We start from the raw sequence: 12,737 nt of genomic DNA on the forward strand, positions 1-12,737 counted from the left end.
CCCAGCCACATCTTTGACCCACACCACAGCTCACAGCAACGCCAGATCCTTAACACACTGAGCGAGGCCAGGGATTGAACCTCCGTCCTCATGGACCCCAGTTGGGATGGTTAACTGCTGAGCCACGACAGGACCTCCGAAAGACATCTCTTAGCAGACCTAATGAGTTTAGTATGGACCCTATTTCCGGTGTTTTATTTTATTCAATTTTTCTAGCCATATTGTGAATACTGTTAAATCTGCATTTTACAGATAAGAAAACTGAGGTTCAGAAAGATGACTAAGTCACCCGGTCAAGGTCATGGGCTAGTGGGTGGAATTGAGGGTGGAACTGAGGGGGGTTAAGCCAGGCTATCAGACTGGAGAATCCAAGCTCTTAGCAATTACTTCTACTGCTATGAACAGGTATGGTGTCACAAGTCCTGGGATAAGAAATGGTGCTTTCTAAGCTGGACAACGCAGCACTGTCTCGTAGGACTTATTAGATCTGTCATGGAAAAAAGTTGACAATTGTTTCTAAGGTTTCTTTGAGTATGCCCATCTTAGCTTAGCTGCTATAACAAAAATACCATAGAACAAGTGGTTTGTCATTATCTTTTTCTTTTTATGGCCACCTGTGGTATAGAGAAATTTCCAGGCCAGGGGTCAAATCAGAGCTGTAGCTGAGGCTATACCACTGCCACAGCAGTGCTGCATCTGAGCTGCAAGCTATGCCACAGCTCGTGGCAATGCTGGATCCTTAACCCACAGAGTGAGGACAGGGATGGAACCTGCATCCTCAAGGAGACAACTGGGTTCTTAACCGGCAGAGCCACAATGGGAACTCCCAACCAAGTGGTTTAAACAACAAAGATCTGACTCTCCATTCTGGGACTGGAAGTTCAAGGTCATGGTGCTGGCAGATTCCGTGTCTGGTGAGAGGCACTTCCTGGTCCATAGATGCTGTGTTCTCGCTGTGTCCTCACCTGGTGGGGATTCGGGGGAGCAAAAGGTGTCTCATGACTCTTATAAGGGCGCCAATCCCATCTCGGGAGCTCCACCCTCATAACCTCGTTTAATCCTAATCACCTCCCAAGGGCCCCACCTCCTAACACCATCACGTCGGTCGCCGGGTAGGGTTTCAACATATGAATTTGTGGGTTGCCCTGAACCCTCGCTGCCTATCAGTGCCCACGCAAGCAGCACGGTGCCGAGTCCTCAGAGGCTCAGCAACCTGAGAAGGGAGTAGAAAAGAGTTCAATATTTGAGATTTTGTTCTCGTTAACCACTTTTAAAATGATTCTGTGTTGAAATAGTTGGGCTATATGGGGGTGAAGAAAAGACTGGGTGACTGTATGTCCACACACCCAGGCAGGCACACCCAGCTCTGCACACACGTGCACACACACCCACACACACACACACACACACATGCACATGCACGAGCCCCTCTGTCTTCCTCATGGGGAGCTCTCTAAGGTGCTCTGACCTCACGTCACTCACCACCACTTTACAGTTTGCAATCTGAGGCTGGGCACCCCAGAAGCACACCTAAGGCACCTGAGAGGGCAGGCGGGGAGGGCCGGGGAAGGGTGGTCCCTGATGGAGGGCGTGCCATCCAGCACGTGACCTGGTACTCCCGGGCATCAGTGTGGCTGGGAGCGAGGGGAATGCTGGGAACATGAAGAGCATCTTCTTGGGGTTCCCCACGGAGGGCAAGGGAGCTGAGGTGCTTGGCTTCCCTCGGTCGCTGGAGGAAGCTCTTCTTCATGGTGTCTATCCCCCAGCATGACTGGCCTGCTGTATGGGGGGCAGAGAAGCTTCTGGAAGCCAGAGACAGTCCCAGGCAGCCGGACATAGGTGCTGCGGCGGGAAGTTGGACCCGAGTGGGCAGAAGCAGAAAGAGTCTGGGGACAGGGGCACAGTAGCATTGCTTCCAGTTCTCTGCCCAAGTTACTCCTCTTGGGAACTGAGGCCCCCAGGGGGTGACCAGCTGGAAACAGCCAGGGGGTGGATTTCGAATCCAGATCAAAGGATCACATCCAGGGCCCTGACCCCATCCTTTGCAGCTTCCCCCGGATTTGCCCACGCCTGTAAAGAGCAGGCAGGCAGGAGTCTAGCTCCATGAATTTTAAAAATTCATTTTTACATTTGCTCACTCAATCGAGTTAGATGCTTTTAAAGACAAATTTAATTATTTTGAGCTCAATAAAAGCCTTTTAATAAGCTGAACATCATGATTTCAACCCTCTGCTTTTCAGGGTCATCAGTCAGGGCGAGGAGGGGGCACAAATGGCAAGGAGGGGAGAGTGGAGGGGACCTGGGGGAGGGGGAGGGGCAAATCGTGGCAGCTCACGTGCACACATGGACACACACACACACACACACACGGATGGATATTCATTTTAAAACTTTATTTGCACATTTAAGCCCATCATTTGTTCCAAAGCGTTTGATTGTGAAGCTTTTATATAATATTTTGTTTTATTTTTAGAAACAGTTCTTTTACTTCAGGACAACTGTACAAAGTGTTAAAGAAAATGCAACGCTGATTTGGCACAGCCTTCCTGTGTGTTCTGTCTCCCCCGTTGGCTCACACATTCTTTCTCACTCTGAACGTTCCGTCTACGCCTGCGACTGAGACAGGAAGCCAGACACACATGCTGAAATAATTTCAATAAATATCAACTCTAAACCAACTTGAAGTAATCAAGATGGCAGGGCTGGTTCAGACGCTGCTGCCTTCCCCAGCTCGGTGCAAAGGCGGCAGCGTGGACTGAACACGGCCACGCCGTTGCTGTGTTCATCAAAAGCTTCCTTTTTTGATTATTAATGCGTTTACTTGTCCATTGTAACGGCACCTGGCAGATGTCGGCCGTCCAACCTCCTGCTGACACCACCACCCCGATTTTCTTTTAGAAAACCACCTTTCCCCTTCGCAATCCACATGGATGGGAGGAAGCTGGCCCCACCCCCAGGTCCGGAGGAGGGCACGTGACCCAAACCAGGCCAATCGGAGCCCTCCCTTCTTGCGGCTCTGCCGTGATTGGCTCCGGGACGGGTATGTGCCCTAAGCCAGTCCAGTGGGATTCCACTCTGGGACTTGCGATCGGAGACGGCGAACTCATTTTCTCCCACTTGATTTAGAGCTGTCAGGAAATGAACCAGGAGAGCAGGTGGCCCCGAGAGGAGAATCTGGCTGAAAAGCAAGTCTGTAGGGATGAGCAGTTGGAATGGAGACAAACGCCTTCCTAGCACGGGGGCGGGCACACCTGGACCTGGAAGCGTGTGGTCTAGCCCCACTCTGAGCCAGGTGCTCTTCAGGTCCAAGAGTCAATGATTCGTGCTTCTGCTGAAGCCGGTCTGTTGCTTTGGGTCACTTATTACATGAAGAATTAATGGAAACGTACACGTTCATCAGAGAGGAAACTAAAATATTGGGTGGACTGATTCAAGGTCATGTGGTGGACAAATAAGGATAGAAAAAAGCATTTTGGAAAGAGGGGAGAAACGGGGAGACTCTTTCTGCCACGTGCTTGGCGTGTGACCTCTGCCTTGTCACCCTAGTCTGGGCCATTCTGTGTACCTGTAACAACATTAATATGACCAGTTCCTTTCCTTTATCCAAGCAAGAGAATATCGTCCGTGTACAAAGATGTATGCATGAGCTCGTCACCATAGGATGGCCTATAAAGGTGAAGGAATTATAAACAACCGAGATGTCCAACCAAAGAGGATCCATTGAGCAAATTAGGAAACCTGTACAGTGGAACGCTCTGATGCGAGGAAAAACATGGGCCATAGGATGATATTTATAGGTAAGGAAAGGGGTCACGGTGTATTAAGGAAAGATATTTATAAAGCTAGAGTATGATTCCATTTTGAAATATATGTGGGAGTTTCCATCGTGGCTCAGCGGTAATGAACCCGATGAGCATCCATGAGGATGGTCCCTGGCCTCACTCAGTGGGTTAAAGATCCGGCATTGCCCTGAGCTGTGACTGAATTTCAGCTTCGAGATCTCCTTACAGATAAAGCACAGAGGACCGAATTATGCTACCGGAATATTCCTGGTCTTGATAAGTTGGAAGTAGAAACGGAGAGAACTCAGAACAGGTGCGAAAGGAGGGAGGGGATGGGGCGAGCGGAAGGGCAGGCCCAGGGCAATGTGCCACCTCCTCAACTTGCCCAGGGGGGCCTGAGACACTGCGGCCTCAGAGGGCACGCAGATAGAGGGGAGGCTCACAGGACTTGATGTCACCAAGACAACCGGAGAGGACCCCCAAATAAGAACATGTCTTTAGTGGGCAGCAAGGAGGCGTGTCAACGTGCTACAGGCTTTCCCGTCCCAGCAGGAAGTTGGGCAGTAATATCTCAAATCCAGGAAAGCGCGGATTAGAGGTGGACTCCAGGGTTGGGGTGAAGCGGTCCCTCCCCAAATGCACAGGAATGAGAGCAGCTGTTGCCCCCTAGGGCCAGGCTGAGGGCCTGGAAAAGATGGGGCGGGGGGGGGAGGGGCGCTGTTGCCTTAGACCTGCTCTTTTACTTTGATAAAAACATCCAATATACACGATGGAAAACAAACGCACCCCCCCGCCTGTTAGAGACGCTAAGGGTCAGCGGTGCGCTGATCCCAGAGGCGCTGTCAGCGAGGACCAGGTCTCACCTCCCAGGCCCGTTTCCCCCCGGAGGATACCAGGACTCAGGTGGGCTGCAGAAGGCGCCCAGCCAGTCAGGTGCAGAGCTGGGTCAGAACCCACGCTCGTGTGGCCCCGGGACCCTGAGGTGTGGCCGGGGAGTGTGCCCTGGTCAGCCAGGCCTGTTTCCATTCTGATGCTGCCATCTGACTGCATGGAGAGAGTCTGGGGGCGCTGGATGAGGAGACGGTGTGGGATGGTGGGATAGAGCATCCCAGCTGTGGCAGTCTGGTGACATGGGGTGGCGGGCAGGGGGCAGCTGACCTCTCTGCGCCTTGGTTTCCATGTCTGTAGAATGGGGGTGCTGGGAGAATGAAGGTTGTCGGGAGGTGCCTCCTTCCTGGGAGTGTGTATTTATCCTGCATAGACAGTGTGTATGACCTTGGCTCTGACCTCAAGCAGCTCAGTCCCCTGGGGCTGGAAGTGGGGGTTGGGGGCGAGCCATGAACGCTACATGCTGTCAGTAGAAGGACACAGGGAAGCACAGGGGAGGGCAGCTAGCTCAGGCTGGGGCACACTGGAAGGCTTCCCGGAGGAGGTGCTGTCTGAGTTGGGTCTTACTGCCTAAGGTCAGGACAATGCCTGGTCAGGACAGTGCAGGGGTTGGAGGAGGGGCCTCTAAGCAGTGGTGACACAGTCACAGGCCTGGGGAAGAGCACCAGACGCACAGGGAGGGCCGGCAGGATGGTTTTTGCTGGAGCGTCAGGTATCCGCAGGAGAATAGACAGTGTGTCTCCTGGGCACCTGGGTGAGGCGTCTGGGCTTCTTCCTGAGGCACAGGATCCGTGGAAGACTCTAAGGCCCGCCGGATGTGGGGCTGACCCCCGCGGGGGAGGAGGGAGTCAGGAGGCGGGGTGTCACCAGGCCAGTGCAGGGGGGACACAAGATAATTAGGGGGTTTAGGAAGGACCCTCCACTCCCCAGGCAGGGGGGCTGCAGGGGGCAGAGGGAAATGGGGTCCCGGGGAGCAATCTGGTGAATGACAAGGGGCTTCTGCCAGGTGGCCAGAGGCCAGCGTGGAGAACAGAGAATCCCCGTTGCTCCAGCCAGATTCCAGACGTTTCTCCCAAGCCACTGGCTGCTGGGCCTGGCTCTGTGTGATGGGGGCTGGGGGGGGAGGGGAGACCAGGCGCCTGTGGATTTTTAGGTCACTGCAGAGGCTCTGGGCGCAGAAAGAGCCACCTCAGGCTGCCACCCCATCTCCTGCCACCTTTGAGGCAGGAGGGATCTGCAGTAAAGCACTGGCCAGGGCTTTGGGGGGAGGGCAGGGCCGGTCCTGCTGGCACGGGCGCCGCGCTGGCACGGAGGCTGTGAAATACCTCTGTTTAGCAGATTGACTCCAAAGGGAAACTTCAGCCTTTCTCTTGGTCACATGATTACCTGCCTGGTGTCCTCACCCCCCTTCCAGGGGCTCCCCTCCCTCCGGGTCAGCGTTGCCAGGCTGTGCAGGTGCCCTGCTAAGGCCCCTCGTGGCCGCTGCGCAGGCGAATGCCTGGTTCAGTCTCTGCTCCCCCATCTCTGTCTTCCCAACATCCCTCAGCTCAGAATTATTGAGGCTTCCTAAGCCTCTCCTGGCTCCCGACAGTCCCCTCTCCTTCCCTCCCCCATGGGACTGTGGTCCCAGGCTGTCAGCTTGTCTCGCCAGCCAGAGGGTGAACTCTTTGAGGTCAGGGTTGGGTCTGACGCTCCAGCCCACCCCCCCAAGTGTCCCCTTGGCCCTGGGCACGCAGCTGCGCTGAAGTATATTGTGGGAAGTGAGTGCAAGGTGAGGCCTCCTGCAAAGAGCTGCCAGCCTTGCTCAGTGCTTAGCATCATGTTTGGGATGCAGGTCGCCCTGGGAGAGAGGTCAGATGCTCTCAAGATGCTCCTGGCTCTTCGTGTGACAGTGGGCCAAAGAGGGGCCCCCAAAGCCCCAGGCTGGCCCTCTGAAAATGTTCCCGGGGGCCAGCCCTTAGCATCAATTATGTGAAAACTGTCCTGGAGCCCATGGTTAATGAGAACGGCTGATACTGGCCCACCAGGTGCCCTGTGGCTTGATCTAATCAGACACCAGGTGCAATCACCTGGCAGGGACTGCCGGTAACTTGTTCCGCAGACCAGGTGACTGAGGGTCAGCAAGCAGAGTGACCTCGAGTGACAGGCACCCAGGCTCCGGAGCCAGGCCGGGGCCCAGCACCAAGGTGCCCTGCTCAGTCCACCCAAGGGTCATGAAGCCAGTTCTTCGTCATCACTGAGGTTCTTCCTCGCCAGAGAGGGGAACAGGTGAGGCAGCTGTGTGCCCGGTTCTGCCCCATCACTGGGCTCTGTGGTCCAAAGCTTACAAAACCCCAGGGCTGGGGCCAAACAGTGGTCACCTCTGGGGATTGATACCATTTGAGCTGATTTAAAAACAAAACAAAACAAAACAAAAAAAACTTTGATCAGACATGAAAAGTGGTTCAATTTAGAGAAATAAACAAGAGATTCCGCGGCGGGTCCCGTCCCCCGCTCTATGTACGTTGCTGCTAAGGGCTGGCCCCTGGGAACATTTTCAGAGGGCCAACCTGGGGCTTTGGGGACCCCTCTTGGGCCCACTGTCACATGAAGAGCCAGGAGCATCTGAGAACCGACCTCACTCCCAGGGCAACTTGCGTCCCAAAGCTTCCTGCAGATCCCGTGGGATCAGCCTGAGGCTGGGACTTTGCCTAAAATAGTCCCTCTGGCACAACTTCCCCTCCCTCTGTCCTCTTCCCAACTCCCTTCCCTGGGAGCACGACCTTGACGTAGCCCTTCACACACAAGTCCAAGCCTCTGGAAGAGCCCCACCTAAGACAGCTTCTTTCTTGCAGACCTTATCAGAGCTTTCATGAAGCCACAGTGGATGATATCTTAAGTGAGAGGACAAGTAGGCAAGGTTTTGCCAACTCGTTTAGCCCAATGCCCTCCAAGCACTGCCCTGCTATCACTGGGCTTCCTGAATGCCGCCTGAGCTAAAACAGAGAGGCTGATGGAGTTGCTCAAAGGCACACAGCAGCTCAGAGGGGGATTGCTTCCTTCCCAAGAGAGGCATTCAGGGGTTGGTGCAGAGGGCCGTGGGGGTTAGGGGAAAGCAACGTAGCACAAGAAATGAAAGAGCCTCCTTCCAAAGAATTGTAAAATTTATTGTATAAGTATTGCAGCTTTTCAGAATGTCATCATTGCCACTAATGATTACTGATACACAACAAGCGATTTCATCAGGGCTGTGGATTGGCATCCAAATACAGAGTCTCGCGCAGCAGCAACGTGGGCGCCGCACCCAGCGTGCCACAGAGAGTTTACATACGTGGAACTTGAACAGAACTGGGGAAACAGGGCTGCAAAGAGGAGCGGTTCCAAGGCCAGGGGAGCAACGTCAAAGCGTCGCCATCGGCACAACCACCGTGGAATCAGGCAGGCGAACGAGGATGCAGCGTGTCCTTCTGAGCTCTATATAGTACAGCAACATTTGAAGCGCAGTTTCCGGAAAACCAAACCCAACGAAACATCTTCTTTCCTTTATCATCAGGAGGTTTTATGGATCTGGAAGCTTGGTGTTGCACGTAGGAAAACAACAGTAATTCTCTGAAACGTACAATTCACAGAGAAGACAGACAAGGACGGGGGACCGATGCAGTCCCTGCCCCGGGGCTCGCTAGACGTGGGGACAGGAGTCGCTCTCAGCTCCTGGCAAAACACTGGACCGTGCACAGCTCTCGGTGCACCTGAGCCAAGTCCGTCTGCGTAGACCTGGGCTTGGGGGGGAAATGGTTTTCCGCCGGAGGAAATGTGATGATTGACAAGCAGGGAAACGAGAGGATTGGAGAAAGCCGAGCTCTGCCTGCCACCTTCTCCGAGCCCAGCCTGGTCCCCCTCCAACCAGCCACTGCCGAGGACCCCCCTAACTTCCCACCGGAAAAGGGGGGCCTCCCAAGGGGTGCTCAAAGGCTTTTCAAAGGCACAACAGCCAACATCTAGAGGAAGGCGTGCGTCCCCAGGGCTCTGGGTCCAGCAGCGATCGAGAACTTTGCACAAACACACCCGTGGTTTTCCTGGGAGGTGCCCTGACTTTGACAAGCCGCTCTGCCATGAACTTCTGCCACGGTCATCCGCGGAGCCCGGAGCCCAGTGGAGGCCTGGACTGCAACACTGGGGGACGAGGGGGGTGCTCTGCCCTCAAGCCAGCTGAGGGCAATAACCCCCTCTCCTGCTTCCTTCTAATTCACTGCCCACACGGCAAACGCAGGGCACATCGCCAAGCAACGAGATTCAAGGTTTGGCTCAAGAGGACCTCGGGGACACTTCGGCCTGGCTCTCGGCTGAGGCTATGCACACAAACAAGGGCCACATCTAGGTTTTCGACCCACGTGGGAGTTCAACGAGTACTTGACCAGAGGCTGGAGGGGCAGGAGGGGCGGCCTGACCGAGGGGGCACGTCCGAGGTGGAGGGAAGGCGACGAGGATGCTTTTAAAGAGGCAGTGGCCCTCTGTCCCCCACGAGCGGGAAGGCCAGTCCCGGGTGAGCGGGGCACTCGCTGCCCAGGAACGCCACTGCCTGGGGACAAAAGGAGTCGGCTGCTCTCTCAGTAAGGCACTAGGGAGACGCTTTACATAAAGGAAAGGACATTTCTTTAAAAAAATGTTTCATCTAGAAATGTGTCCCTGTACCTTTCAGGACAAACTCTCTGGATTTCTCTGCACGACCTTTCAAAGAATCTTCGAGAGAGAAGCCAAGGTTAGGCTGACGACCCCACGGGGAGGCAGGCTTTGTGGCCAAGGTAGCAGAACGTGGTGCCAGCTGATGAGCGGGCACTCAGACCCCTCGGTCACCTACGGGTCATCATGGTCTTAAAAGGTACATACAGAAATAGAGTTCAAACGGTCAGAACTTCAAAACTGTTCTCGAGTTTTTGTTTTTCAAGTAATAAAAAAAGTTGCTTAAAAACGAGTTATTGCCTCTCACTTCTCTCTCTTGCATTAACCTGCCAGTCCGAATTCTGCCAGAGGCATCCCCCCATGGAATACCAGCCGGACCTCTGTGCCAGGAAGGACCTCCAGCCCCTGGTAGAACCCTAGGGACCCCCGGCTCCACCTTCTCCGCTGCCAGCTCTACTGGCACACACGGGCGCCCCCCTGCGCGCCAGCAGCAAGAGGTCCCGCTGAAAGCTACTCTGGAAAATCTTGGCAAACAAGAGTTGGGTCTGATCAAGATGCTTAGAGAAACACAGCTACATGGTTTTCACGGGGATGGGAGTGAAAATGCAGAAAAGGAGGAGGGAAGGAATTCTGCTTCTCTGTTCTAAAGCTTTTGCATTGGCTTGACTGCCTTTCCCGTTTTAACCCTCTCGCGACGTCTTGGGAGAAACCCGGGCGGGTGCGCTTTTTCAGCTCTGGTCTTCTGATGGTGGGCCTGTTACAGGAGACTCGATACACACAGAGAAGAGATGGGGATGAGGGCACGTTCCTACAGTCCTCTGGGCCTTTCCTCTACGCCAGCGGGCTGCACCCACCGCAGCCGAGAGCGCCTGGGACCAGCCAATCACCAAGTATCCTGGGCACACAAGCCACCCAGCCGCCTCCTCCGGCATGGCCCTGGCACAACGGGCAGGGCGCGAAAAGCACCTTCGTCAGCCCCCTCCTACGGGGACCTTCATGGTTTAAAGAGAGAGGAAAAACTAAGGTTCCTTCAGCAACAGTTTATCTTTATCTCGGGAAGAGCAGAAAGCCCAGCTCCTGGAATTCGGTGCCTTTCGGTTACCTTTCCTATTTCATTTGCGATCCAGAAGCTGTCCTGGCCCAGAGGGGGGAACAATGCATCTCCTTGGGGCGGGAGCGTGTAACAGGTACGAACCCATCCCTAGCAGGAAAGGAGCCCACCGGGGCCTCTCTCCAGCAGCGTGGGGCCCACCCTCTGCCGGACACCGGCCACGAACTTCCAACATTTCTCCCTTAAAGGTCTCGACAGACGGTGATAGAAGTTTCCATCAAACAAGCACTGACATATTTATATTAAAAAATAGTGCAAAAGCTCAACATTTATATAAATAACTCTAAACCCCTGCTTTGTAGTTTTTTTTTTTTTTTCTTTACAAGGTAATACACACTTTCTGAGTTGGCACTCAAAAATTGCCATTTTTTTTCTCTTCTAGTTCAGAAAACAACTTTTTTTTTTTTTTGTAATAGGCCTCTTCTAATACAAAAATACTCCTGCCCTTGCACATACAGTTTCTCTTATTTTATATATATTTATATATATAATATTGCAGATCTTTAAACAAAGGTTTTTGTGCAAATATGTCTTTAAAGTTAAGTGAAATCATAAACAAACAAAAGAAAGTAAGCATTCACGCACGCAGCTCAACTAGAAACAGGACTAGTGTAGTTTTTTTTTTTCTCTTTTGCCTTCAAGACACAGCTCAACAAAGAAACATGGGTTTGTTTTTTTTGTTTTTTTCTTTTCGTTTTTTTGTTTTGTTTTGCAAGCTTTCTTAGCTTGTGCATTCAGACCAGACAGAACATGTAAATATTTATACACAGAGAGGTGGGAGAGGATGGTTACTTCAAATTTTCTGTGTGTCGCCGTCCTCCTCTCTCTTTTCTTTCAAGAAGTGCGGAGTGTTTTGCTGTTTCACTACTGCTGCCCCGGCCTGGCCCCCCGCCCCGGGACTCCTAGAGGGGGTGGCCCTTCTGTTTATCCTTCTCTTTGCCCCAGGCCGCCGTGCTCTCCAGCGGGGCGATGTGTGCGGGGTGCAGCCGGGTCCCCTCCAGCAAGGAGGGCGGCCCGCTGGTCTGCTGGTGCTGGAAGGTGGAGGCGCCGGGGTAGTGCCCGATGACCTCGCTGTAGGTGGGGGGCGGGCCCTCCATGCGCCCGCCGCCCCCGTAGCACGTGGCGCTGATGCCCGAGTTACTGCTGGGGGGACAGGGGCCGCCCAGCATGGCGCTGTCCATCAGGTCGCTGTCGAAGATGGTTCTGTTCGGGGGCGCGCGCACCGACTCGCGGTTCAGCTCCAGCTGCTGCTCGGGGTCCCGCAGCTGGAGCGTGCAGGGCCCCTGGTAGGGCGGCGGCTCCTCGCCGTCCGACAGCGAGATGGTGGGCGGCAGGTCGATCTCGTGCTGCAGGTACGGGTAGGTGGGCTGGAAGCGGTGGAAGCGGTCCCGCTGGGCGAAGGGGGGCACCGCCAGGCGGTCGGCGGGCCGGGGCGGGGCGTAGACCTGCGGCTGCAGGAGAAAAAGGGCAGAGTGAGGCGCACCCCCTGGAGCCGCCGGCGCGGGGGGGGGGGGGGGGGGAAACAGGGCGGCGTGGACCCTGCTGGGGGATGCGGGGAAGAGCCCGGAGTCCAGCCCGAGGCCGGCGAGCCCTGGAGGGTGGGCATCATCCCAGAGTGGAAAGGGGGCCGCCTTTGCTCTTGGGTGGCGCAGAGAGTGTGGGCACCTACTCCCGGGCGAGGCAGGGTGTAGTAAGGTCCCTGCAGGGGCATCTCGAGGCCAAGGGCGGTTCTTCAGAGAAGGGCCGGGGTGAGCCTCAGGCGGCCACACTCGACAGCAGGGGAGGTGCCGCCCCGCCCAAAGGGGACCCGCTGGGCAGGGGGCCGCTGGCATCCCCCACAGCAGCCTTGGGGGGCGGGGGTGGGAGTGGGGAAGGGGCGGCTGCGCTGGGGCTCACCTCTGGGACTCCACTGCCCGACACCGTGCTCTCCGAGGGCCAGAGGCATCCTTCCTGTGTGGGGACGGAAGAGACCGGGTCAGTGCGACCCGCGGAGGGGGGAAGGGCAAAGGGGCAGCCGGGCCTGGCGTCTGGGACTGTGCACCACCCACTTCTCTCCGTCCCCACCGCGGCCACCCTAGTCCTGGCCTGGACGCTGTCCTTGGCCATCACCCCATCGCTGTGTCACCCATGTCTCCACTCCGGCTGCCGTCCCCGAAAATGCAACCTCCGAACTCACACTTGGCAAAATACACATCCTAGTTGTGGGTCCCTCCTTCTCAAAACCCTCCAGTAGTCTCTGTGGACCTTAGAAAACCTCCAGGGAGTTCCCGTCGTGGCGCAGTGGTTAACGAATCCGA

The 12,737-nt window shown here is 55.1% G+C and overlaps 1 protein-coding gene and 1 long non-coding RNA gene across 7 annotated transcripts in view; one reads left to right on the forward strand and one right to left on the reverse strand.

The window, feature by feature from the left end:
• LOC146395401 (uncharacterized) overlaps positions 1-9,621 on the forward strand; it is a 16,294-nt gene extending 6,673 nt beyond the window's left edge. The window contains exons 2-3 of one of the 2 annotated variants that reach the window (XR_014831982.1): positions 2,474-4,299; positions 7,269-9,621. This is a non-coding gene — a long non-coding RNA (uncharacterized LOC146395401). The remainder of the gene's footprint in view (positions 1-2,473; positions 4,300-7,268) is intronic. The other variant, XR_014831983.1, reaches the window with a different exon arrangement.
• PMEPA1 (prostate transmembrane protein, androgen induced 1) overlaps positions 7,796-12,737 on the reverse strand; it is a 55,183-nt gene continuing 50,241 nt past the window's right edge. For 4 of the 5 annotated variants that reach the window (XM_005673042.4, NM_001123203.2, XM_085002614.1 and 1 more), the window contains 2 exon segments: positions 12,337-12,390; positions 7,796-11,891 (listed from right to left, as the gene is read on the reverse strand). In XM_005673042.4, coding sequence (XP_005673099.1) covers positions 11,343-11,891; positions 12,337-12,390 — 603 coding nt within the window. In that variant the 3' untranslated portion in view covers positions 7,796-11,342. 5 annotated transcript variants of the gene reach the window in all.

Source organism: Sus scrofa, chromosome 17 (assembly GCF_054392235.1).
Source record: "Sus scrofa isolate SSC_HxYL_T2T_F1_AM1 chromosome 17, Sscrofa_HxYL_maternal_Yorkshire_Landrace_v2.0, whole genome shotgun sequence".
Classification (NCBI taxonomy): Eukaryota; Metazoa; Chordata; class Mammalia; order Artiodactyla; family Suidae; genus Sus; species Sus scrofa.